Genomic DNA, 27360 nt, shown 5'->3' with positions numbered 1-27360 from the left:
AACAGAAGTTTTAGACAGTGTCTCTATCTTAATGCTGTAAAATTATATGTAGAATCTTACTTGTACACACAAATAAAGGCCAACAAAGTGTTTATCTAGCAGAAGCCTAATCATAGGAGTTAGGCATCATTCCTTATAGTTTTGTTACATCTGTGGCCCACATTAGAGGCCCAGTTTCAGCACTGTTGAAAGATCTGATTTCAAACTGTCTTTAAAAATGGCAAAAGTAGGGGCGCCTGGGTGGCTCCGTTGGTTGAGCATCTGACTTCGGCTCAGGTCATGATCTCATGGTCTGTGAGTTCGAGCCCCGCATCAGGCTCTGTGCTGACAGCTCGGAGCCTGGAGCCTGCTTCCAATTCTGTGTCTCCCTCTCTCTCTGCCCCTTCCCCGCTCATGCTCTGTGTCTCTCTGTCTCTCAAAAATGAATAAACGTTAAAATTTTTTTTTTTTAAAATGGCAAAAGTAGATGAAAACATCAGGAAACTTAATTTTAATGAGTAATTGCCATCTCTCAATCTTTTGTGACTCCGTCACTAAATAAGTGACAGTAATTATACATTGGCATATAAAACAAATACCTCTGCTGTCAACAGTTACAGTCTAGAACAGTTTTGATTTATTTTAGAAGCTGACATTGTACTTTGTTAGGTACAGTGACTTAGGCACATAACTGACTTTGGCATGTGAAATTGTCATGACAGACAAAAATATAAAAGATATTAGAAGTAAGTACCTATCAGATTTCCAGTTGCAAATTTCCCTCTCTCTCTCTCTCTCTCTCTCTCTCTCTCTAATAAGCCAAAGATCTTTATATCCATAAATACCTGGTACATTTTCCAGTGGCAAAGGTATTCTTTTAATATGTACTTTGCATCCTCTTTTTTTTTTAGCAAGTTTTTTTATTGACACCAATTAAAAAGAGTAGGCACCTGAGAAATCGCATAATTTCCCCACAACTTCAAGTCAAACTTTTTGTCTAAAGAAATAGGATGTAAGAATGATGACTGAAGAATTAAACTACTTTTGGGGGGAGATGGGTAAACCCTTAAAAACTGTAGGATAAAGGAATTTTCTGTAAGAATTATAAAGACTTGATATTTGTTAATAATACAAAAGCTGCACATTTGTCTAGTGCTTTACCATTTGTAAAATAGTTATGCAGATGCGAGACCTACGTGGGGCTTAAGAGAGGTAGTTGAAAAAAAAAAAAAAAAACTGTGAATACCTTAATTAGAATTACAATTTTTCCTTCTTGAATGTCAACCCTGTCATCACCATTCCCGGACAACAGTGTTGATTCCGTATCTCTTCACCTTAGGTCTCAAGTGCATCTGTTCTCTTCCTCATTTTCTCTTACTTCCCACCCCACCCCCCCCCCCCCACAATGGAAATGCAGTTTTCAGAATGTATGCTGTGTTCCATGCTGTTATTTTAAAAGCTTAAGTCAGGCATTTTCTTTTTTCTCTTACCCCCCATTTGGGAGGAGAACAAATCAAAATTAATTTTTGGTTCGTTTTATGGTTAACCATTTTTACTGTTCTTTCTTCCGTTACTAATTCATACCCACATTTCATAAGAAGAAAAAAATCTGGCCGTGCTTTGAATGTCAGTGCCACAAAGGATGGGATCTCTTCTAACTTGCTCCTTTCTCTCTGTAATGCTTGTACAGTGCCTGAAACATGGTAGGTAGACAGTATCTCTTTTTTTTTTTTTAACTTTTGGAGAAATTACATGTTATTTACACTATAAAAATACCTAAAATTATGGGGTGCCTGGGTGGCTCAGTCAGTTAAGCGGCCGACTTTGGCTCAGGTCATGATCTCTCGGTCTGTGAGTTTGAGCCCCGCGTCAGGCTCTGTGATGACAGCTCAGAGCCTGGAGCCTGTTTTAGATTCTGTGTCTCCTTCTCTCTGACCCTCCCCTGTTCATGCTCTGCTGCTCCCTGTCTCAAAAATAAATAAAACGTTAAAAAAAAATTTAAAAAAATACCTAAAATTAGTAAAGCTAACACCATCTGAAACTTGAAGTGTGTTTTTCTAATTACCAATAAAGCTGAGTAAGAAATTGTGTCCATCGTTCCTGGAAGTTGAAAAAAGCTGGGTAAAGACTAAGCTTTCTGAAACTGCTGCTTTAAAAAAATGCCCGTAGGACTGGTTTAAGGGCCCCAGTATTTGAATTCACTAATACTTACTTTAACAACCACAAGAGGGAGTTGTATGCTTAAATTACCTTTTTATGTTAAAATGTAATTTTGCCTGAAAGAGGATTTAAAAGGTACTGAATGTTTTTTCCACTACCTGTTATTCCTTCTCTTTTTTGTGTGTATATCTAAAAGTAGATAGGTAGGTTTCGAAACCAAAGTCAGTGTGTAATTGAGGTGTTAAATACATCACTTAGGTTATTTCCTAGGCAGAACTAGCATATAAAACAACGCCACCTTTCTGCATTGTGAGCAACTTAAAAGTCTTGCCAGATTTCAAAATGTATTCAGCTGTGTTAAGTGACAAATACTAAAACTAAACATTCAGGGAGAACTCTAAAATAAATTTCATGTTTTTGTTTTATCAGTATTTCCGTCTCTTGGGCGTAAAATTAGTATTTTACTCCACCATTCATTAAAAGTCAACTGTTGTCACTATTTTACATGTAATAGATATTTATCAAGTGCCTACAATTGTCAACATTTAGTACTAGATACCAGGTGGTACAAAATCAGTGTTTACCCTCAAGGACCTTGAGGTTTAGTTGAGAGACGTACTTGATAATGAAAAATCTAAAATGCTGAATTTTTCCTAGTGTGAAATGAAATGGGCTCATCTAACAAAAAAAGTTGCTTCTCTAATGGGATACCGATTTATAAATACAAAGTAATAGTATATACGCTCTTGAAATAGTTCCTTTAACTTTGTTCCTTCCTTCACACTTCTTCATACTTCACACTTCAGGGTATTAATTTATTTAATGCCCTTTGAACAGGTAGTATAGAAATATATACTTAAGCTCCTTTACTACTAAAATTACCTTGGATTTCAGAATACTAAAAATTTAATTAATCTGTTTTTGGCTAAACAAAATACTGTTACGATGCAAATACTGCTAAAGAAACTACAGCACAGTCTTTACTCATACATGATTGGATATATTTTAATTTTATACATTTATATATGTTACATTATATTCTGTATATCCTGTATATTCTGTATGTGTAAATATACATATTCTGTATATAGACACAGTTATGTCTAGGTGTGGTGTTTTTTTTTTTAATCATCCTTGTTTCATATTCAGTGAACTCCTGTTGAAAGGCTTATTTCTCCTTTCAGTTCTGGAAATCCCCTCCTGAGTCCCAGTTTTTCCATTGTCTCTTTCTAGAGCTTCTCTTACTCAGCTATTCAACATCCTATACCAACCTTCTACTTCTCATAGCCCTGTCCTCAGATATTCTACCTCCTTATCTTTCCCATTATGTAATTCAGGAGATTTCCTTAATTTTTGTTCCAACCCACGTATGAAGTTTTCATTTCAGCAGTGATGTTCTTAATGTCTAAGAGCTATTTCTCTAATTCCTTTTTCATAGCAGACTATTGTTGCATGGGTGCATGAATGTCTCAGATCTCTTAATGATGCTAACTAGAATTTAAGTTTTCGTCTAGCTCCTAAATCCTCTCTGCTTAATCTGGGTTTAGTCTTTCTCTTTGTTTATATAGATCTTTGACATGTCAGACGTTTCTGAAATGTATGGTGATCCATGGCTGTTGGTTCATATTTAAAATTTTTTTTCTTAATGTTTATTTATTCTTAGAGAGAGAGAGACAGAGCGCCAGTAGGGGAGGGGCAGAGACAGAGGGAGACGCAGAATCTGAAATAGGCTCCAGGCTCTGGCTGTCAGCACAAAGCCGGACACAGGGTTTGACCTCATGGACCGCGAGATCATGACCTGAGCCAAAGTCGGACGCTTAACTGACTGAGCCACCCAGGCACCCCAATTTATATCTGAGAATGAAAGACTGAGAAAACTAAGTGGAAACCTACGTGAGAACGAGGGACTTGTCACTTGGGAGACTTTGCTATGTGATGAGTGAGGAGCCAGCTACTAGGAGAGAACACTACCATCACGGCCTAACGTTGTTTGTATATGGGGACCAGCTTGAGAAATCCGTGTCGGGTGGCCTTGAGAATAGACATGCAACTGTCTGTCCCACAGGATAGGGTAAGGCCGACTGTTGCATGAACAGATATCCAATTAAAACCTTATTTCCTTAACTTCGGCCTCCTGTTGTCACCTGCAGTCTTCAGTCTGGAGCCTCAGTAGGTCTCTGCAGTGCAGATGAGCTGCTTCTTTGTCCGAGATTGTGGCTTTTCCCACCCTCCTTCATTAGCCTGCTGTTCCATCTACTTTCAGCCTTCCAGAAATTTGTTGAAATCTCTTGTCCATTAATTGCCTTTTCCCCCTTGTTTGTTGTTGTTGGATTGATGGTTTTATTCCTCTGTCATTGTCTTGGGGTTTCAGGAGGTGGAAAATTATATAAATACAATGTTTAGTCATCTTTAAATGGAAGTCCTGGCTAACAGTCGATTCTTCATAGCCTGGCTTTTTAAGTCCATATTTGTCTATATCTAAATGAATGACAAGAATGGAGAGAGAATTTTTCCTTTAGCTTACCCATGGAAGTCTGTGTAACAAATCACCCTTCCTCCCGTATAAATACATATTACTAGATAGCACATGAGCCCAAATTATCCTTATGTGTGGTTGATGTGATTGTGTTTGTAACACTTTCTTAACATGTCAAAACAAAGAAACAAAACCCAAAAACCAGTCTCAGGGATTTCTCAAATCCCTTTTCAAAGCCATTTCTTGTAACAGAGGTGAAATTTTCTAGCCTCACCCACGACTGCAGCCCAATTTTGTAAGCCTGCCTGACTCTCTTTCTAAGCTAATTCCCTTCTTTTGGACGCCAGAAGTATAATTGTCATGTTTCTTGCTCTGTAGTTAACACTCACCCTTTTTTCATTTCGTGGAGCCTGATCAGAGCAAAAGTGTCTATAAACAAACACTATAATGACTTTTCTTCATTATGAGTCTAATAAGGGTTCTTAATGATATGTACTGTGTAATGGTTTATATGGTGAAGGTTAAAACTGCAGACAGACCACAACGAGAGAAAAAGTTTATTACCTTTAGCTGAATTTTCATAGCGATTCATCTTGACACCCCTATTTTGTCATTCATCTTCCTGAGATTTCTATCTAAAACTCCCAAGCCACAAATGAAAAGTGAGCTGGGCACATAAAAATCCAGGCACTTAGAAGAAGTAATTGCTAAGAAGTAGAGGGTCATATCTCTTTCCTACTATCTTCAGAGCACTTTTTATCTTGTTTATAATTAACAGACATACTTAAGAGATCCTGAAGAGTCTATAAACTACATTTTTCATTCCTAAGTAATATAATATGATATAATTATAACTCTGTTCTAAGATTTTGTCTTCACTGGAAAGAAATCCCTCAAACAGAATTTGAGGTCATGGATTCACAGTATTTTACTTTAGGGGTTCGGTGTAATCATAAATGTATCTTGCCATTTTTCCCCAGAGGCGAGCCAGCTTCAGCCATTGCAGAAACTCCATTCTTTGTGAATCCCCAGGGATGTAAATAACGTTTTTCTATTGCAGAAACATTCTGAACAATTTACTCCTTAACTTCAAAATATGCCCACAGCCTTCAGCAGCTGAGGCTGCTTCAGTGACTGTGGCTCCTCTGTTTGTCCTCAATTTTTTTTAACCAGATTTCTGCCTTGTTAAAGGATCTCTGCTACCAATATTGGCCTTCTCAGCTCTGTGGTATACTTTCCTATTTTGGTAGAAAGGATTACTAATACAGAGAATTACTGGGAAGAGTGCTTAGCCCCCGTCCTAGAATGTATGTTCTGAGATGGATTGGTTGGAAAATAAAATTGAAACAGAAATAAAGTTGGACGGTTGGTACCTTCCCCCTCCACACTTTTATCACTAAGTAAAGAACCCTCTTTATGTCTCATATTTTGCCCTAAAGTCATCTTTTTCTGAAATGAATATTACTACACTCGCTTTATTTCAGTTTTACATATTTGCCTGCTATGTCACCTTCAAAACTTCCAAGTGGCCTTCAAGATGGTGTCTGGTTTTCAGCAGTTTGACTATGATGTGTTTGGTTTTTGTTTAACTACTGCTTGGAGATCTCTGGGTTCCTTTGATCTATGATTGATTGTCTTTCATTAATTTTGGAAGATATTCGCCCATTGTCTCTTTAAATATTTCTTCTGCCTTGTTTTTCTCTTCTCTTTAACTGATTACATGTATATTAGACTATTTGATATTTGTTCTTTTTTCCACTTTTTTCCTCTCGTGTGGGCAATTTCTGTCTTCCAAGTTAACTGATTCTTCTGTATCCAGTATGCTGGTAAGTCTGTTGAAGGAATTCTTTATCTCTGATACCATATTTAATTGCCAGCATTTGACTCTTTTTTTTGTGTGTAATTTCCATTTGTCAGATTATCTGTTGGGTCCTGCCTGTTTGGTATCCATCTTTTTAACTAGATTTTTTTTTTAACATATTAATCATAGTTATTTTAAAATTCCCTGTCAGGTGGTTCTAGCATCTTGATCATCTGTTAGCATGGTTCTATTGATTGCTTTATCTCTTGGTGAGAAGTTGGATTTTTCTCTTGCTTTCTGTGTGTCTCATAATTTTTTGTTGAATGCCAGTATTGTATGGAAAAAAAAAAAAAAACACAGAAGAGACTGAGATAAGTAGTATTTGCACCCGGAAATGAGAACAGCTCTTTTTTTTTTTTTTTTTTTTTCAGGTCATTAGTGTGAGGACTTTAGTGAATTCAGTCAGGCCCGGAGCTGGGTTTGGGTTTTGTTGTTAATCTTTAGTGTCCCACTGCCTTCAAATATCTCCAGCAATTGACTGCTCTTACTTTGCATCTCTTAGAGTGGTACCCGAAGTGCAAAATATTTATTTTACTTTAGTCCTTTTACTTCCGACCTTTCTGTGCTATGATGGGTCCCCACGTACTCAGACTTCATAATATGATCAGCAAGTCTCCACATGATCTGATAAAGGGCCAAATAGTAAACTATGTCTGATTTTGCAAGCCATGCAGTTTGTCACACTATTTAGCTCTGCTGTCGTAACACAATAACAGCCATAGACAATAAGTAAACAAGTGAGCATAGCTGTATTCCAGTAAAACTTTTTTCACAGAACCGGCAGTGAGCCATACTTGTCCAATGACCGTAGTTTGTTGGCCACTCGTTGAGAGCCTTGTTCTTGCACACCATCACCACCCTCCCCACCACCACCATCACCCCCCAGTCTCTCCTACCTCTGTAATGTAAGCTCTGCAAGGGCAGGGATTTTTGCCTGTTCTTTGATTTGACAAGTAGGCTCTCAATAAAAGAATGGGTGAGTGAATTATATTGTGTGCTTCTTATGAACAGTATATAGCTGAATTTTAAAAATTTAGTGTGCTGATCTCTTGTATCTAAACAAATACATTTAATTAAATTGCAGTTGTGATTACTGATATATCTGGGATTATTCTTGTCATATTTTTTTTTCTACTTCTTTCTCTTTTTTCCTCCTTTCCTGCCATCTAAGTTTAATCAAATTTTCATTCTCCTTTTGTTCAGTCTTTTTATTTAGAAGCTACGTTCTATTTAGCTTTCTCTAATAGTGATCCCTACACATTTAATGTGTGTGTGTGTGTGTGTGTGTGTGTGTGTGTGTGTTTAAGTAGGCTCCACGCCCAACCTGGCGCTTGAGCTCACAACCCCGAGTTCAAGAGTCACATGCTTTACCGACTGAGCCAGCCAGGTGCCCCTGACATGTAGGTTTGGTTTGTCAACATTTTAGAGTATTCTTCCTAAATACTTTCAAGACCTTAGAATGCTTCTCTGGGCTTCATATTTCCAATTTCTTGTTATTTCTTAATGTTTTAGTTTTACTTTGTTTTAAGCAGTTTATGCCACCCTGCCCACTGCCATGGTCTTTCCCCTTTTTTTAGAGTTAGAACTTTAGATTTGTTCACCTATTCTTTCCTTTTGTATTAATCTCCTTCTTATCAAAAAACACATTATTAGTAGTTCTTTCAGCAGCAGCCGGTGGTTGGTGAATTCCCCCAAACTTTACCTGAAAATGTTTATGCATCCATGCTCCGATAATTTAACTAGATGATCAAGTTATGCTATTATCTTTGAGCATCTGTTATTTCTCTTCTTTAGTTTTAGAAGTTTTTTCAGCAAGCATCTCCTCAGAGTTTGCCCCTTCCTATCCGTTGTCTCCTTCAGGAACTCCTTTTTTGATTTATGTGAGATTTTTTCACCCCTCTTTCATGTTTTCTGTCACTTTATCTCTGTGTTCTGGGTAGTGATCTTAGGCTTATCTTCCAGATCACTAGCTGTGTCTTTGACTGTATACAGTCTGTTTAATCTGTTTGACTTTTTCATTTCAGTGGCTACTTTTTATTTCCAGAGGTTGTTGATGGTACTTTTGCAAATCTGTCTCTTTTATTCATAGTATCTTTTGCTGTATTTTTATGTACTCTGTTATCACTGTAGTCATCTTAGGCTTTTATATAGCTTCTTTCAGACTATTACATAATCTCTAAGTTTGGGGGGCTCCTTCTAGGCCATGGATCCTCATGGGAGATCATTTTCTTGTTTGGTCAGACTTGTCTTTTGAAAGCTTCCCTTTATCGAAAGGATGTTTCCTCCACGGATCCCATGGTACTAGCTTCCTGGCGGTGGAAGTGGCTTGTCACGGCAGCTGGCACTTGCCTCTGCCCGCCCCTCCCAGCAAATCACCAGCCTGGGGCTCTTTGTCGTCAGTATTTCTCACCCTGAGGTTCTCTCTCTCTGCCCTTAAGATATAAATTTTGACCGCTCAGATGTGTTTTAACTTGGGCTTCAATTTCTCAGGAAATCTCTACTCATCCCTGCTTCATAAAGAATACTGAAGAATATCGCAGATATGTATCTTGTTTTAGAATTTCAGCATAAATATCAACCATCATTTGGTCATCAGAGGATATTAAAGGATTTAGTCATTAGGGAGGAAACCATCATTAAATTTAAGAAATGCTACTTTTAAGTAAAATAATCACTAATTTGAGCAAATTTCTAATTAATGCCCCGTGAGACATGTTGTTGGCAGGTGGTTAGAGTTTAGAAAGTATGTTATTCCCCATTTTCCTTTGCTCTGTCCTTCATTCGTACTGCAGTCCTGCCTCCGTCTTTTCTTCTCTTCCTGTCTCCCTCAATAACAGCCCACATCCTCATCTCCTCTTAAGAAAATAAACCCTACCGTAGAATTCTTATATTTTTGGAAATAGAGAGGTAAAACTGCAGTTCAAATAAATAAGTCAAATTGATAAAAGCCTGACAGAACAAGCTTGATAGGTAGGGATGTACTAAAGACACAGCGGGTTTTCAACCAGGAACACGTGTACCTCCAAGAACACCTCCCTGCATTTACAGAATATATATTAAAATGGGAGAAAGGTTAACAGGGTTTTCATGTTTATCAGAATCAGCCATGCTTTTTAAAACTTGAAACATAATGCCCTAGTATTTGTTTCTTCCAATTAATAAGAAAGGAAAATTATAGAGGGAAGCATTTGTGGATTATAACAGTGTCAGATTTTGTTGGGAAAAATGATCTACTGTTTAAAGTTAATTTTGAAGTCCTTGATCCTAACAGCCTCCCAGACTCCACACCCTAATTCTGGTTCTAGAATACAGTACTCGATTGGCCTGAATATGTCTTAATGTGCCATAGCCTTTTCCTTATTTTTTTGATTCTTAGAAAATGAGGTTTAAAAAATTAAGTAAAATAAAGAAATCTGAGTTTAGTTTAAGATGACTGTTTAGCATTAATCCAACCTGTTTAATCTACTTGACTTCTTCATTTTAATAACTATTTTTCATTTTTAAAGATTGTTAATTGTACTTTTCTAAATCTGCCCATTTTCTCGTGGTAGAATCATCCCACATTGCCTTTTTATAGAAGTAGATAAAGGTGTCTTCACTTCTAGCCCAGTATCCTAAAAAACAAGGCCCACATTGCCCAAGGATTGATCACAAGAACACACACTAATTTTTTGGCTTAATAAGGTTTCCCAAGCAGCTTATCATTCATGCTACAAGATTGATTGCATACTTTCTTTCTTTAAAAACCTTAGGAAAATATTTTCACAAAATAGAAGTGATTTCTTTAAATGGTATCATTTTTACTTCGTGATTTGAACAATTTAATGTTAGCATTTAACACTTTAATGTTAATATTCATGTGGATTGAAATCAGTCTGTCTTATTTGTTGGCATTCATCAAAATGGATTTGGCTTAACCCACATTCTCTTCTAAAATGTCCATAAAGTGTTCACATTAGAATACCTTATGCATAGTCCAAACATGTCAGGCTTCTTGGAGTAGATCTCATCTTTTAGAGGGTCAGACGCGAATTAAATAACAGTGAGTAGGTTAATTAACTAGACCAGAGCCTTTATAGAAGTAGTAGGCTATAAATGCTGTCCTTAGCCACAAAGTGGGTTTAGCCAAACTGGTTTTTTTTAATTTTTAAATGAGTAGCAACATTTGTCTGCTTAAATAATTAAAATAATATTCAAGTTACAATTTTTTAAATTTTAAGTGTTCAAACTCAAAATATTTTGTTTTAGTGTATCTTTGGGATTCTTGGCATACTCTTGATTGTCGCAGAAACACTATTTGTTTTCCCAAAGCTGCTTAAAGGTTAATTGACGGAAGTGAGTGGGTCCTCATGTTTGCTAATATGTGTTGCAGCTCTGTTGGTACACCAGAAGGCCAGAATGGAACGACTTCAAAGAGAACTTGAGATTCAAAAGAAAAAGCTGGATAAACTAAAATCTGAGGTCAATGAAATGGAAAATAATCTAACTCGAAGGCGCCTGAAAAGATCAAATTCCATATCCCAAATACCTTCAGTAAGTCTTTCTGTAATTCTTGTGACCTCTGTGCTTGGGAACATGAGAATAGGCAATCTGTCAGAAGTATAAAGAGTTGGTCTAGTTTTCTAGAAATGCTCCTATTAACTCATACTTGTTTCTTTGCCCTTACCTTCCCTTGCCAAACTCCACGCTTTCTTACCTAATGATAAGAGAATCCAATGTAGATCCTTCTCACACGGAATTATTTTTCAGCTCGAAGAAATGCAGCAATTGAGAAGTTGTAATAGACAACTCCAGATTGACATTGACTGCTTAACCAAAGAAATTGATCTTTTTCAAGCCCGAGGTAAAGTTCAGTGCATACTCAACTGAAATTCATTGTATTAATTTATCAACTCTTTTCCTGTGGCTGAAAACAAACTTCTCAGTTGTAGGCTTATTGTCTCAGATTTGACTTTGGAGCCAGATAGTACTAAAGAACTATTGTGTTTTTCTTCCCCACCCCGACTCCAAAAGAAATTATGTATTTGGTTTAGGAGTAATTTGATAAAATTTGTATTATTCAAACCCGCTTTAGTCTTGTGTTAAGGGAAGACAGTAATTAGTATGTCTGGCTGTGCTATCAAAAGTATTACTGTTATGTATTAGTAGAATCTATAATATTTATTGTAATATTTATTAAGATTAAAATAGAGGTATGCCTATGTCTCTTTCCTATTGCTGTTTTTCCTTTTACCTCTCAAGAATCATGCTTTTTTTAAAAAACGTAATTAAAAGGCATCCCCACCCTAATGGCACTGTCTTAATTAATAAAAGAGAGTAAAAGTATGGCCTGTACTTTTTTAGAACAACTTATTATGAAGCTTGAGCTATTAGTGATAAGCCATAATTGCTTATTGTAGTAAAAAAAAATCTTGACAGTGTAATTCAGTTCCATAGACAGCTAAAAGGAAATTTTATAACTTAAACCTAATTCTGAAGTTAGGGAAATAATAGAATGTATGAAATGGAAAAGATAGAAAAAAGGAAGGAAGCCAACAAAAAAGAAGTCCTTAATTACTCTTGAGTGTGTGCCAAAAATCCATCAAACTGAAAGATGGTGGTTGTGTTTCCTTTTAAAATGTTAATAAGTCATGTTTGACATTCATAGAAAATGCCATATTTAACTTTAAAGAGAGAAAAAGGAATTTAGTGCCGGTCTAGCAACTATAGTTTTTGAACCTGTTCCTTTTATTTAACATCTGAACCATTATATTACATTAGTGTAAGGTTTTAATACTTATTTGGGATCAAGCTATTTATTTAGTTGCTTAAGACCATGTTTGATTGTTTGAAATTATATTTTAAATTGTTACATTTTAAGTTATTTTAACTTGTCACATGGAATAGTGGTCTAGTTCTACATCTGTCACTGTCTTACGGTTTAATTTGGCTTCTTCCCTCATTTACCACTCAGACCTCTGTTGTGAGTACTGTATTATACCTTCCTCAGCTCTTTTGACATCCTTACAGGTAATTTGAGATTAGAAGTGCAAAATAAATGAAAGACATTTCTTCTATTTATACTGTGATCTTTTTTAGAAAGAATATGTTTGCTTTTGAAAAAATAAAATTAAATATTTTTGAGCTATAAACATTGATATATTTACTTTTTATATATTTCAGGACCACATTTTAATCCCAGCGCTATTCATAACTTTTATGACAATATTGGATTTGTAGGTCCTGTGCCACCAAAACCCAAAGGTTAGTGTCTCCATTAAGTGTGAAAACCATTACATCTTGAAAAACAAGATTTTAGAAAAATTTGTTTTTTAGCAACCTTCCACTCTAGAAGTGCTTCAAACATTGGCATTCATGGATGAATTCATCAGGAAGATAGTTGCTTATTTTCACTTATATGCTGGGGATGGGAAAGGATGCAAAAGTGTTATGTACTTAGCTCTTTAAAAGTAATATGCAGGTCCTTAGGATTCATTATATACCCCTCTAAAAGAGCAAGTCTTGGCAAAAGAAATCATCAGGTGCAAAAATTTGAACTCTTTAAAATTTTAGATAAATGAAGAGGAAGACACCTTAGGGAAGTTTACTTTTCATGAGTATTCTGTTGATGCATAATTCTGCATAATCAAAATACTCTAAATTCCAAATGAATCATTTTTAAAAACTAAGGGGCACCTAGGCGCTGAGTCGGTTAAGCATCTGACTCTTGATCTCAGCTCAGTCTTGATCTCAGGGTTGTGAGTTCAAGCCCTGCATTGGGCTCCACGCTGGGTGTGAAAAAAAATTTTTTTACCTACTATCATTTTACATCATTGATAATCAGACCATATGCACACCAAACTAAGATGTCAAAGTAGGTGTGTGGATTTTTTTACTCTACGAATTAAAAGAGAGATGATAACAAGAATGAATCGGTATGTTACTAGCTCTTTGGTTTGTTAGAAGACTTTTCACATTAGCACTCAGTGGAGTTCACTCCGTCATTTTTGTTTAAATATAATTGTATTGGGCCTAGCTGTACCATCATTTTTTTTTTTTTAATTTAAACGTTTCTAAACATAGTTAGCTGGAATGCAATGAACTATTATTCCAGAGGAGCAAAAGTGAGATTAGGGCATTTGTCACAGTAAGCAGTGGTTAAAATACTACATGCTATTTGGATGTTAATTAAATAGAGTAAAGAAAACAGTGGCATAGCCTAGCTTCTTAAAATAAACAAAGTGGGTATTTCAGACTCTGAATAAGTTGCTTTAATATAATCTTTTCACTCTCTTTCAAAAAGTAGAATTGTTCTTATAAAAAGATTCCTGTTTTACTTCTACTTAATCCAGTACTTATGTATTGAGGGTAGGAGGGAGTGTAGATGGAAGGTAGTTGGAAAGGAGGTGAAATGGAATCAGTCATGACAGTTGTTGAAGCAGGATAAGTACACGAGGGCTTAGTTTACCGTTCTCTCCACTACTGGATATGCTTGAAGTTTTTTGTGATAAGAAGTAAGGAAACGTGGAACGGTGAAAGCAAAGGATGGGAAGCCTTTCCTTAAATTTACAACATGTCAAGGGAAGGGGTCCGAGATGGTGTCCTAGGAAGACTCTGAACTTACCTCTTCCACAAACACACCAAATCTACACCTACATATGTATGGAGCAGTTCCACCTGAAGAAGAACTGGGGGGCTCACTGAACAGCTCTGCACGACAGAGGGTAGAAGGACCACATAGAGATTGGAAAGAGAGATAGAGACACAGGAACCATGGGAACCCCACTCCCTACACTACAAACTGCAGTAGGGGGAGATAGCACTGAGGAGCCCGCGCACAGATTTGCCCACCTGGCCCCAGAGGAAAAACAAAAAATAAAACAAAGACGTGGTTTAAAGGGCAACGGGAATATAAGTGAGGAAAACCCATTTACCAAACCTAGAGTGTCCACCAAACGGTGAGGGAACTGCTGCAACTCTCTGGGGTCAGAAGTGCCAGCAAGTACCATGTTTACCTTCTCCCACCACTATGATAGCACAAATGGGAGCAAAGTCTAGCCAACCTGCCCTCTCAGCAAGACTCGGGCCTCTTCCCACACCAGTTCTGGCCATCCTTCCAAAATGGCCTCATGCGCCTATGCCTACCTGAGCTCCAGCCATCCCACCAAAGGGCCCCGATGCAGTGCGCACTGGTAGACACCCAGCCTGCACCCACTGCAGTTCCAGCCGTCCTACCAGGGCACCTCTGCACGGAGTACCCTGGGTCTCCGCTCACACCTGCTACAGGCTCCAGCCGGCCAGCCAAAGCTGCCGGGCACACACATCTTTGTGGGGACATTCCTACACAGGGCCACTCCTTCAAGACTGAAAAAGGTCTTTTTTTTCTTTTGCCTAATTCATAGAAATAAACACAGAAAATCAAACAAAATGAGACGGAGGAATGTGCTCCAAACAAACAAAGACAGAACTACAGAAGAGGAACTAAATGAAACAGAAATAAACAATCTACTTGATAAAGAATTCAAAGTAATAGCCATAAAGATGCTCACTGAACTTGAGATTAGAATGGATGAGTTCAGCGAAAACTTGGACAAAGAGATATAAAATATAAAAAGAATCAGAGTTAAAGAATGCAATTGCTGAAATGAAAAATACACTGGAAGGAATGAGCAGATTAGAGGATGCAGAAGAATGGATAGACCATCTGGAGTCAGGGTAATGGAGAGCACCCAAACTAAACAGCAAAAGAAAAAAAAGAATGTTTTAAAAAAAGAGGATAGGTTAAGAGACTTCTGGGACATCAAGAATAGTAACATTCAGGGGCACCTGGGTGGTTCATTCAGTTAAGCATCCAGCTTCAGCTCAGGTCACGATTTCACGGTTTGTGAGTTCAAGCCCTGTATCAGGCACTATGCTGATAGCCTGGAGCTGCTTCAGACTCTGTGTCTCCCTCTCTCTCTGCCCCTCCCCTACTCATTCTTGTTCTCTCTTTGTCTCTCTCTCTCTCTCTCTCTCTCTGTCTCTCTCAAAAATAAACATTAAAAAAATAATTTAAAAAAATAGTAACATTCATATTATGGGCATCCCAAAAGGAGAAGAGAGAGAGAAAGGAGCAGAAAACTTATTTGAAGAAATAATAGTTGAAAACTTTCCTAACCTGGGGATGGAAACAGACATTCCAATTCAGGAAGCACAGGGAGTCCCAAATAAAATAAACCCAAAGAGGTCCACACCAAGGCACACAATTAAAATGTCAAAGATTAAAGATAGATAATCTTAAAAGCAGTAAGAGAACAGGAATTAATTGTATATAGGGGAAAAACTCCATAAGACTCGGCTGATTTTTCAGCAGAAACTTTGCAGCCACAAGGGAGTGGCATGATATATTCAAAGGGCTGAAACGAAAAAACCTACAACCAAGAATACTACTTAGCAAGATTATCATTTAGAATTAGAGAGGTAGAGTTTCCCAGACAAAACTTAAGAGTTCACCACCACTAATCCAACCTCATAAGAAATGTTAAAGGGACTTCTTTAAGCAAAAAAGAAAAGACTGTAACTAGAAATAAGAAAATAATGAAATGAAAAAATTTCCCAGGTTAAAGCAAACTTATGGCAAAGATAGTTGATCAATCACTTATAGAACTTAGTATGCAGGCTAAAAGACAAAAATAAAATCAATTATATCTAAAGAAAATTAGTTAAGGGATTCACAAAATAAAAAGATAAAATATAATATCTACTTAAAACATAGAGGAGGGAGTAAAAATGTAGTGCATTTAGAGTATGTTCAACTTAAGCAATCATTGACTTAATATAGACTGCTAAATACTTAGGATGTTACATATGAACTTAATGTTAACCACAAACCACAAACCAATAATAAATACACAAAAAGTAAAGAGACAGGAATCCAAACACAACACTAAAGAAAGTAATCAACACATGGGAAGAAAGCAAGAGAAGAAACAGAGAAGAACTACAAAAACAACCAGAGAACAACAAAATGGCAATAAGTACATACCTATCAGTAATTACTTTAAATGTAAATGGTCAAAATCCTCCAATCAAAAGAAATAGGGTGACTAGATGGATAAAATAACAAGGCCCATGTATATGCTCCCTACAAGAGACTCACTTCAGACCTAAAGACACTGAAAGGGATGGAAAAAGATACTCTGCAAATAGAAGCAAACAAACAAACTGGGGTAACAATACTTATATCACACAAAGTAGACTTTTTTTAAACATTTTTTTTAATGTTTATTTATTTTTGAGAGAGAGAGAGAGACAGAGACAGAATGTGAGTTGGGGAGTGGCAGAGAGAGAGGGAGACACAGAATCCGAAACAGGCTCCAGGCTCTGAGCTGTCAGCACAGAGCCCAACACGGGGCTCGAATTCACGGACCACAAGATAATGACCTGAGCCAAAGTCAGATGCTTAACTGACTGAGCCACCCAGGTGCCCCAAAGTAAACTTTAAAATGAAGACTCTAATGAGACAAAAAAGGGTATTATGTAATGATAAAAAGATCAACAGAAGGATATTACAATTATAAATACTATGCACCCACCAATAGAGCACCTAAATATATGAAACAAATATTAAGAGACATAAAGAGAAATTGATAGTAATACAATAAGAGTAGGGAACTTTACAACCCCACTTACATCAATGGATAGATCTTCCAGACAGAAAATAAGGAAACATTGGCTTATGAACAACCCATTAGATGACATGGACTTAACAGAAAATTTCATCCAAAAGTAGCAGAGTACATATTTTCAAGTACACATGGGACATTCTCCAGGATAGATCACATATTATGCCTTAAAACAAGTCTCAGTAAACTCAAAACTGAAATGTGAAACATGTTTCCAACCACAATGTTATAAAACTAGAAGTCATTTACAGGGAAAAAATTGGGGAAACAACAAATATGTGGAGGCTGAACAACATATTAAACAACCAATGCATCAATGAAGAAATCACAGAGGAAGTAAAAAAATACTTGCAGACAAATAAAAATGGCAACACAGTTTCAAAATCTCTGAGATGCAGCAAAAGCAGTTCTATGAGGGAAGTTTATAGCAATATAGCAATATAACCTCAAGAAACAAGAAAAGTCTCAGATTATCTAACCTTACACCTAAAGGAACTAGAAGAAACACAACAAAACCAAAATTAGTAGAAAGAAGGAAATAATAAAGATAAGAGTAGAAATACAATAGAGTCTAAGAAAAACAATAGAAAAGATCAATGAAACCAAATCTAGTTTTTTGAAAACATAAGCAAAATTGATAAATCTTTAACCAGACACATCAGGAAAAAGAGGACTCAAAATCAGAAATGAAAAAGGAAAAGTAATAGCCAACACCCACAGATATACAAAAGATTATAAGAGATTACTATGAGAAATTATATGCCAACATTTCGACAGCCTAGAAGAAATGGATAAATTCCTAGAAACAAACATTATTCCAGGACTGAATCAGGAAGAAACAGAAAATCTGAACATTTCAATAACTTAGTAACGAAATTGAATCCGGAATCAAAAAACTCTCAACAAACAAAAGTCCAGGACCAAATGGCTTCACAGGTGAATTCTGCCAAACGTTTGAAGAAGAGGTAGTACCTATCCTCCTCAAACTATTCCAAAAAATAAAAGAGGAAGGAAAACTTCCAAGTTTATTCTACAAGCCCAGCATTATATCCTGATACAAAACCAGACCTTTTAAAAACACTACAAAAAAAGAAAGGAAAGAGAGAAAGGAAGGGAGGGAGGGAGGGAGGGAAGGAAGGAAGGAAGGAAGGAAGGAAGGAAGGAAGGAAGGAAGAAAGAAAGAAAGAAAGAAAGAAAGAAAGAAAGAAAGAAAGAAAGAAAGAAAGAAAATTACAGGCCAGTATCCCAGATGAACATAGATACAAAAATCTTCAACAAAATATTAGCAAACTCAATTTCAACAATACACTAAAAGGATCATTCACCACAATCAACACAATCAAGTGAGATTTATTACAGGGATGCAAGGATGGTTTAAAATCTACAAATCAATCAACATGATATACCACATTAACAAAGTGAAGCATAAAAACCATATAATCACCATAATAAATGCCGAAAAGGCATTTGACAGAATTCAGTATCTGTTCATGATAAAACCTTTGAACAAGGGGTGCCTGGGTGGCTCAGTCAGTTGAACGTTTGACTCTTGATTTCAACTCAGGTCATGATCTCATGGTTCATGAGATCGAGCCCTGTGTCAGGCTTTGCTCTGAGAGCACAGACCCTTCTTGAGATTCTCTTTTCCTCTCTCTCTTAAAATAAATAAACATCAAAAAAAAAACTTTAAACAAAAGTGGGTTTGGAAGGAATATACCTCAACATAATAAAGGCCACATATGACAAACCCGCAGCTAACATTATAATCATTGGTGAAAAGCTAAAAGCTTTTCCTCTAAGATCAGGAACAAGACAAAGATGTCCACTTTGGCCATTTTTATTCAGCATAGTACTGGAAATCCTAGCTGCAGATTCAGAAAAGAAAAAGAAAAGGCATCCAAATTGATACGGAAGGAGTAAAACTGTCTCTATTTGCAGATGACATAATGCTATATATAGAAAACCCTGAAGATGCCACCAACAAAACTGTTAGAACTAATAAATGAATTCAGTAAAGTTGTAGGATACAAAATTAATATGCAGAAATCTATTGCAGTTCTATATACTAGCAACAATGTAGCAGAAGAGAAATTAAGAAAACCATCCCATTTATAGTTGTATCAAAGAAAAGTAAAATACTTTGGAATAAATTTAACCAAGAAGGAAAAAATACCTATGCTCTGAAAACTATAAGGCATTGATGAAAGAAATTGAAGACAACAGAAACAAATGGAAAGATGTATCATGTTCGTGAATTGGAAGACTTAATATTGTTAAAATGTCTGTACTACCAAAGCAGTCTACATTGAGATTCGGTGCAGTCCCTATCAAAATACCAGTAGTATTTTTCATAAAACTAGAACAAATAATCCTAAAATTTGTGTGGAACCTGAAAGATCCCAAAGAGCCAAACAAATCTTAAGGCCAAACCTGGAAGTATCAGAATCCCAGATTTTAAGATACGGTACCAGCACAAAAATAGACACATAGATCAATGAAACAGAATAGAAAGCCCAGAAATACCCACCCATATATCATCAACTAATCTACAACAAAGGAGGCAAGAATATAAATGGAGAAAAAATAATCTCTTCAATAGATGGTATTGAGAGTATTAGACACCTACATGTGTCTAAAGAAAGAAACTGAAAAAAAAAAAAAAAAAAAAAAAAAAGGAAACTGGACCACTTAAAAATAAACCCTAAATGGATTATAGACCTAAATGTAAGACCTGAAACCATAAAATCCCTTAAAGAAAACACAGGCAATAATCTTTTGGACATTGGCCTTAGCAACATTTTTCTAGATGTGACTCCTCAGGCAAGGGAAACAAAAGCAATATTGGGACTACATCAAACTAAAAAGCTTTTGCACAGCAAGGAAATCACCAACAAAATAAATAGGTAACCTACTGAATGGGAGAAGATATTCGCAAGCAGTATATCTGATAAGGGCTTAATATCCAAAATATTAAGAACCATACAACTGGGTTGTATACAACTGGGTTGTATAATATCCAAAATATTAAGAACCATACAACTGGACACCAAAAAAACCCCACACATAATCCAATTTTAAAACGGGCAGAGGACCTGAGTAGACTTTTTCCAAATGCTACAAATCACTAATCGTCAGGGAAATGCAAATCAAAACTATAATGAAATAACACCATTCAGAGTGGCTAATAATCAAAAAGACAAGAAGTAAAAATTAAAAACTCAATTTGAAAAAGACCAGAAATAACAAGTATTGATGGGGATGTGGGAAAAAAGGGAACCCTTGTGTACTGTTGGTGGGAATTTAAATTGGTACAGCTACCATGGAAAACAGTATGGAAGTTCCTCAAAAACTAGAAATACCATATAGTCCAGTAATTCCACTGCTGGGTATTTACCCAAAGAAAATGAAAACATGAACTTGAAAAGATACATGCATCCCTATGTTTATTGCAGCATTATTTACAATAAGCAAAATATGGAAGTAGCCTAAGTGTCCATTGATAGATGAATGGATAAAGAAGATGTGGGGTGTGTGTGTGCGTGTGCACATGTGCACAATGGAGTATTATTCAGCCATAAAGAAGAATGAAATCTTATTCATGGCAACATGATGGACCTAGAGAGTATTATGCTAAGTGAATAAATCAGAGAAAGACAAATACCATATGATTTCATTTATATGTGGAGTCCAAAACAACAACAACAACAACAACAAAACAGATGCAGACTAATAAATACAGAGAACAAACTAATGGCCTCTGGGGTGGAGGGAGATGGGCAAAATAGGTAAAGGAGATTAAGTGGCACAAACTTCCAGTTATAAAATAAGTAAGTCACAGACGAAAAGTACAGCATAGGGAATAGTCAACAATATTGTAGTAACTTTGTGCGGTGACAGATGGTAACTACGTCATGATGAGCATTGTGTAATGTATAGAATTGTTGTATACCTGAAACTACTAGAACACTGTATGCCAACATTTCAATTTAAAACATTCATAACATGTCAAATGATGAAATATGGCATATTATTATTTCCAAAAAAAGAAAGAAGAAAAAACCTTACTAGCTTGTTCACAAAAGATAAAAATTTGCATGCTATTTTGGGGAAATACAGAATCAGACATTCTTCCCTTAGGGCTAAAATAGAGAATTATTTATTAGTTTCATTTATAGAGGTTTATTTAGTTAGAAATGATTTTATAGTTCTGCTTTACACTGCATCTTTGTTTTTTTTTTAACGGCTAAAATTAGTATGGAAATCACAAGCCATCCTTTGCAATCCAACTTCCTCCTTTTAAATTCTGGTTTCCAAATACCTCTAATAAAAAGATTGGTAAGTTTAAGTACCAAATGAGATTATGCAGATATAAGGAAACCATTGGAGATTTTTCATTAAAAAAAAAAAAAAATGTGGGTCCCTAGGGGCGCCTGGGTAGCACAGTCGGCTAGGCATTCAACTTTTGGTTTCAGCCCAAGTCATGATCTCACAGTTTTGTGAGTTCGAGCCCCCATCAGGCTCTGAGCAGGCAGTGCAGAGCCTGCTTGGGATTCTCTCTCTCTGCCCCTTTCCCACTCGCACCCCTTACTGTCTCTGTCTCTCTCAAGATAAATAAATAAAGCTTAAAAAAAATTTTTTTTAATTTGTAGGTCCCCTATTGATTGCCTTAGATATCTAAATAATGAAGATAATGCTGGTGTTTAATAATAGATTGAAATGTTAATACAAATAGTACCCCTTCCTAAAAACTTTTGTAGTTAAACAAAAAGGATAGACAAAGTTTTTTAAATGTGCCAGGTAGGAATGTTTTCTAACACCTAAGTGAGACCAAAATTCTAATAAGTAGGATGGAGCCCGAGATTAAAACAATTATTCAATAAAAGTGTTTCCCAAGTATGAAATGTGAAATCATTTTAAATGGTAAAATGTCAAAATAAATCTTAACTATTTATTTTAATGTGGGTAGGAAACATTAACTAGTATTTTCAGACCCTTGATTTTTCAAATATTTTCATTTACAAAACCCTTAATTAGATATTTTTAACTTAAAGAAAATTACTGTATAAATAACACTTTCAGGTTGCTCATGCATATGGCAAAAATTGTCATGATGCCTAAAAATTGCTACCAATGCCTGAAAGTCGACAGTTTTGCAATAAAGTAAGTATTCTTTCAGACTAATCAGTAAAAAAGATGCTGCCAAAGGGGGACAGAATACCAAACGTCACTTAATTATTTTAAGTTTGTTATAAAAACTTGACTTCCTATATTTTATCTACTAGATACCGCAGTGTGGATTTTAGGTTATCTGAAAAGCTATCATTTAGTTACCAACTCAGTAGAGTAGGTGGAATTTGCAAATTAATAGACAGCATTTTAACATAGTTTGAATCTTTACATTGTAAACCTCAGCAGGAGAGTCCCAGCAAGCAACACGCGCTCCTTTTACCTTAAATCTCCCTGAATAATTTGCAGGAACTCTCTCCTAACATTTCTAATGGGATTCCCACAAGAGTAGTTTCATAACTGTAATTTCATCTTAGATACAGCCTTGGAGGAATATAATTATTCTTGATATTTAAGATACCTTAATCCTTTCAAACAGTCTAGAACATCGGCCTCTTAGAGCTGCAGTGGCTTTAGTTTATGAGAAAGATCAGACCTGGAGGGTATGTGGTTTATCTGAGATCACAGAACAAAGTCATGAATGAGTAGCAGACCCAGGAACAGAACTTCACCTCATGTTCTTTCTACTGTTCCATAATAAGTAGGATTTTAAAATGAACTGAGAGATAAAGGATGGTAAAATGTTCATACTCAATTTGCTTCTCCAAGTCTATTGTTGATCCATAGTGAGGATTTGAGAAATTAGCTCATCTTTTTATTTTTATTTGTGTTGGTCAAGGCTTACATTCTTAGCAGATAGAGGACGTTTACCAAAAACGTCCATTCCTGGAAGAAAACAGAAATAAAAATACCACTTCAGTGGGGAATGAAACTCTAGCATTAATGAGATATAAACTTTGTCAGTATTGCAGTACGATGGATACCTTTTCCCAGTCTTAAGGTGACATGGGAATTTGCTGTTGGGTCCCCTGTGAGTTGATTGCGGTTTTCTCCTGCTATAAATTGGAGAAAAGATGCTCTTTTCCCCTGAAGGACATAGCGGGGTGACCCCGTCATGTCCATGTTGGCTCCCCGGCACAGAGCACCCGGCTCCCTAGAGGTTGGAGAGAACGGAGCTTTGTGTCAGTTTCAGGTCGAGGCTTCATTTGCTTGACAGGCTGCTTTCCTGCTGTGCAGTCACAGGTGTCTAAAGTTGCCCGTAATTGATGACTTCGTGCTTTTTGCTTCTAAAATCATTCTTTTGCTTCCTTATAGATCAAAGGTCCACCATCAAAACACCAAAGACTCAAGACACAGAAGATGATGAGGGGGCTCAGTGGAATTGTACTGCCTGTACTTTTTTGAACCATCCAGCCTTAATCCGCTGTGAACAGTGTGAGATGCCAAGGCATTTCTGAGCCAAAAGGCCCTATATCTCTAAAACCACATCTGAAGTTCAAGAAACTAGTCTGTCATCAGGGGAAAAGTTTCACTGCTACATAGGATTTTGTCAAATTGAAGGTGTGACAGGATGGTGTTGTGCTAATGGTAAATGTCAGCCCACAGAGCTAATAATACCTCAGTCTAATGTCATGGGCAGTTGAAATTCATCACATGAAAGGTAATCTGCTGAAAGACTTGGTTGCCCGCTGCCTAACCATGTACAGTGTTACCAGTAGCCCGTTATGGATAATTCTCAATCTATTAATGCCTAGGTGTTCCCAGTACCTTTTCCCCCTCATGTCACTACTGAATTTTGACAGGAGGAAGGAATAGAACGATGGCTTTTTTTTTTAAAGCTTTCGGTGAAACACTACAAACATGAAGAAAAGGAACAAGGTTTAACTATTTAAAAACTGTTTGCTGCCGCATGGTGCCAATGGATGGGGGAAGAACTTCATGAATCTGTGGTACTCTTGGCCTTGTCTTTGTCTTCCCTGAAAACGTCTCCACTCTGTGAAGCCAGCATCTGGGCTCTAAAGATGAAAAGGAAAGCAGCATGCATTGTCTGTACAAACATGCAGTGAAATATCCCAAAGCTTTTCCTACTGTACAGATCTCTCGAGTCTGCTTTAAGTGATTTCTTTTCTTCTTTATTATTTTCTTATATTTCTATATGTATAGTGTAATAGTCTTTTGTTAACTAATTTTCTTTTTTCCTTTTAGTGATTAAGCACGATCATGTCCCTTTTTAAGCCTTACCTGAGAGAAGCAATGCCTTAAAATAAAAAAAAAAGCATTAACGAAATGAAGCTGTGCACAAAATAACCTTCCTCTACTCACTCTGTACTTTGCCCTCATGAGTGCCGATGTTCTGTGAAGACATTCAGATGCTGCCCAGTGAATTGCAGGAAATATTCCAAGACTTACGTCGATAAGTCACACTATCTGTACTGACTTCGGCAGTGGGCGGCACAACGGTGTTTGATCTCCCACAGGGAAGCTTAAAACAAAAGGTATTTTTAACCCACTGACAGAGCAACAAGGTTGAGCTTGCTCCACCTGCCTGGTGTCCCACAGAACTCTCACGGGAGATTACGATCGGGAAAGTACAGTTTGCAAAACCAGCAACAGCGGCCGTACCTACAGCCCTGGTGTGGGGAGAAGTTTCAATGCTTTACTGTTGGGGCAGTCCGTTTCTAAACCTGACTTGGTGGCAGTATCATGCGTATTTATAAAACGAGGCTAGTCATATTTAGGACAACTGAAGGAAAGCTGGAAAAAAGAAAAACAAGCAAACTTGAACACTGAAGCAACCTCAAGCATCTCTTTATTTTGATGATCTATTTTTATAAGGAAAATAAATATTCAGATGATCGGGAATGTATATAACTAAATGAAATCAAGAAAAAGAAATAACAGTATGCATTTAAGAGCAGAATTATGAAATTATCTATCAGTGCTTAGAACGGGGCTAAGGGAAGTGCTGAAATGTAGCAAAAAGGTAGGAGATAATGTTGACTGTCACCCATTGTAAATGTCTGCAAATGGATATTTTTTAAATAGGCAGGATTATTACAGGTGATCTGTATGAATGTCAGAGCCTCGACTTCCGGGCTTTGCATCTTGTATATGGGAAGAAATAGGACAATCCTAGTTAATTAGCCCATAGACCCAAAGCCCTTACATTTGATACGTTTTGTTTTAAAACTAGGCCTTGTTTTTCAGCTTCATCTGCAGTTCTATGTGAAGATTGATAAATCAGTTTTTACTTGTTTTATTAATAAAACGTAATTTGGATATCTTGAGTTGATGGTTTTGTGATTTAGCTGGGTAAACTATCTTTGTAACAGATAAGTTATTTATAAAAATTAAAAAACTTATATTCTAATGTGGATTTTTGTGACTTGTTTTTAAAGTTTGTGGGACAGAAGACAGTTTCTACCCCAGCCGAACATTTGATAGTTAATTGACATCAGAGAGAACTCATTCCCTAGAGTCTTCTCGTGACAGATGGCATTCAACTGCATTTCTTGGATGATTTTTCGCCATTTCCTCAGGCTTCTTAACTAATGAAAGAAAGCGACCCTGTTTCAACTGAGCCAAAAACAATGTAATACTGCTTCTTTTTCGTAGTTACTGCTTTTCCTTTCATTTCTTTTTGGGTTTTTACCGTTTACCTCATTGGAAGCGTGATATCTTGGGCCATTAGGCTGGAGGAGTCACTTAGTATCTACTTTATCCCATAATGTGTAGGTGCTGGGGATCCCAGTGGTGCTTCTCTTGAAGAGAATCTCTATATTAAGACTTTCCGAAAAATATAACTTGGTTTTTCTGAGTATGAAAAAAAGAAAGTAGCGTCTGCTGACCTCTTTATGTCGTAACCGTAGAAAGCCCTGCCTTGCCTCGATTGGTGTTTTAAACCTAGTGAGACAGAAATACCCTTTGCCAAGGAATATGAGGCCTGGACTTGCTGGTGGTCTGGAAACCACCTTCAAGAATTACTGCACTAAAATAGAATTACGGACACTAAGAACCTCAGATGGAAAGATGGACTTCTGTTTCTCATCACTGTTATCCTTGGGTGTTGACGTTCTCTTATTTAAAGGTGAGGTGGGCAATTAGTTCGGGGAGCCTGGATTTCTCAGAAAAGCTTATATTAACAGAATAGTGGCCAGTATATGCTCTTATAACTAATACATTATGCAAAGATGCATGTCATATTGCAGGTTTTTGTGAAAAGTATGAACATTAATTTTTCTTTTAAAATTTACATTTACTTTAAAAAAAATTTTTTTTTTTTTTTACATTTATTTATTTTTGAGAGACAGAGAGACAGCGCAAGCAGGGGAGGGGCAGAGAGAGAGAAGGAGACACAGAATCAGAAGCAGGCTCCAGGCTCCGAGCTGTCAGCACAGAGCCCGACGCGGGGCTCAAACCCACGAACCGTGAGATCGTGACCTGAGCTGAAGTCAGACGCTCAACCGACTGAGCCACCCAGGCACCCCCCCGTTTACTTTTTTAAGTGACCAATCTAGATGAATCTGCAGTCTAATATTGACTTTATATTGGAGAATTGAAATTGTGCAGAGAATCATATCCATAGGTAGTCAAAACTATGTTAGTTATTAACTTTAAACGTATTTTAAAGCATTTTTAAACCGCAGACTTCCCTGACATTTCATCATACCTCTATCCCAGTTAAATGTTGACGGGACAGTCCAGTGAGCAGTGATGGGTTTAAGAAGTGAATGGTGTAAGCTATCATATTCAGTCCCTGAGTGATTGAAGTTGGCTGTATTGCCTTAGAAAATGATGTTAAATCTGTAGTGGCACTGAAGGCCGTTCCAGATGTAATACCTTCATGCTGGGTGTTAGCATAACTTCCCTTATGATATTACAAAATACTTCTATTTCTCTGTGACAAACATATTTTTGACTCCAGTTCTTAGAAGCTACAATTATTATATCCATATTACTTGAAGATGAAATGGTTTGAGGCTGCATTTTAGTTTTTATTGCTTCCATCTGAAGTAAAGCAACTGAGAGAAAAGACTTCTAAAGAAAACACAATTTTGTAGCTTTATATTTGTTAAAGGAGGATTTTCCAACCCTCAGTGTGCAATAGACTGGGTTTGTTTTTTTGTTTTGTTTAAGAGAATGTAGTTAATCATACAGAAATGCTTGCTGTAATA

The 27360-nt window shown here is 36.6% G+C and overlaps 1 protein-coding gene across 3 annotated transcripts in view; it reads left to right on the top strand.

The window, feature by feature from the left end:
* The window catches only part of TAB2 (TGF-beta activated kinase 1 (MAP3K7) binding protein 2), a 90863-nt gene extending 65398 nt beyond the window's left edge, over positions 1-25465 (top strand). For all 3 annotated transcript variants that reach the window (XM_053904396.1, XM_019425020.2, XM_019425018.2), the window contains 4 exons: positions 10849-11009; positions 11226-11319; positions 12639-12719; positions 23501-25465. In XM_053904396.1, coding sequence (XP_053760371.1) covers positions 10849-11009; positions 11226-11319; positions 12639-12719; positions 23501-23643 — 479 coding nt within the window. In that variant the 3' untranslated portion in view covers positions 23644-25465. The remainder of the gene's footprint in view (positions 1-10848; positions 11010-11225; positions 11320-12638; positions 12720-23500) is intronic.
* The last annotated feature ends 1895 nt before the right edge of the window (positions 25466-27360 follow it).

Source organism: Panthera pardus, unplaced genomic scaffold, assembly GCF_024362965.1.
Source record: "Panthera pardus isolate Hobbes unplaced genomic scaffold, ASM2436296v1 HiC_scaffold_17, whole genome shotgun sequence".
NCBI lineage: Eukaryota > Metazoa > Chordata > Mammalia > Carnivora > Felidae > Panthera > Panthera pardus.
This window is presented reverse-complemented; position numbering and strand designations above follow the sequence as displayed.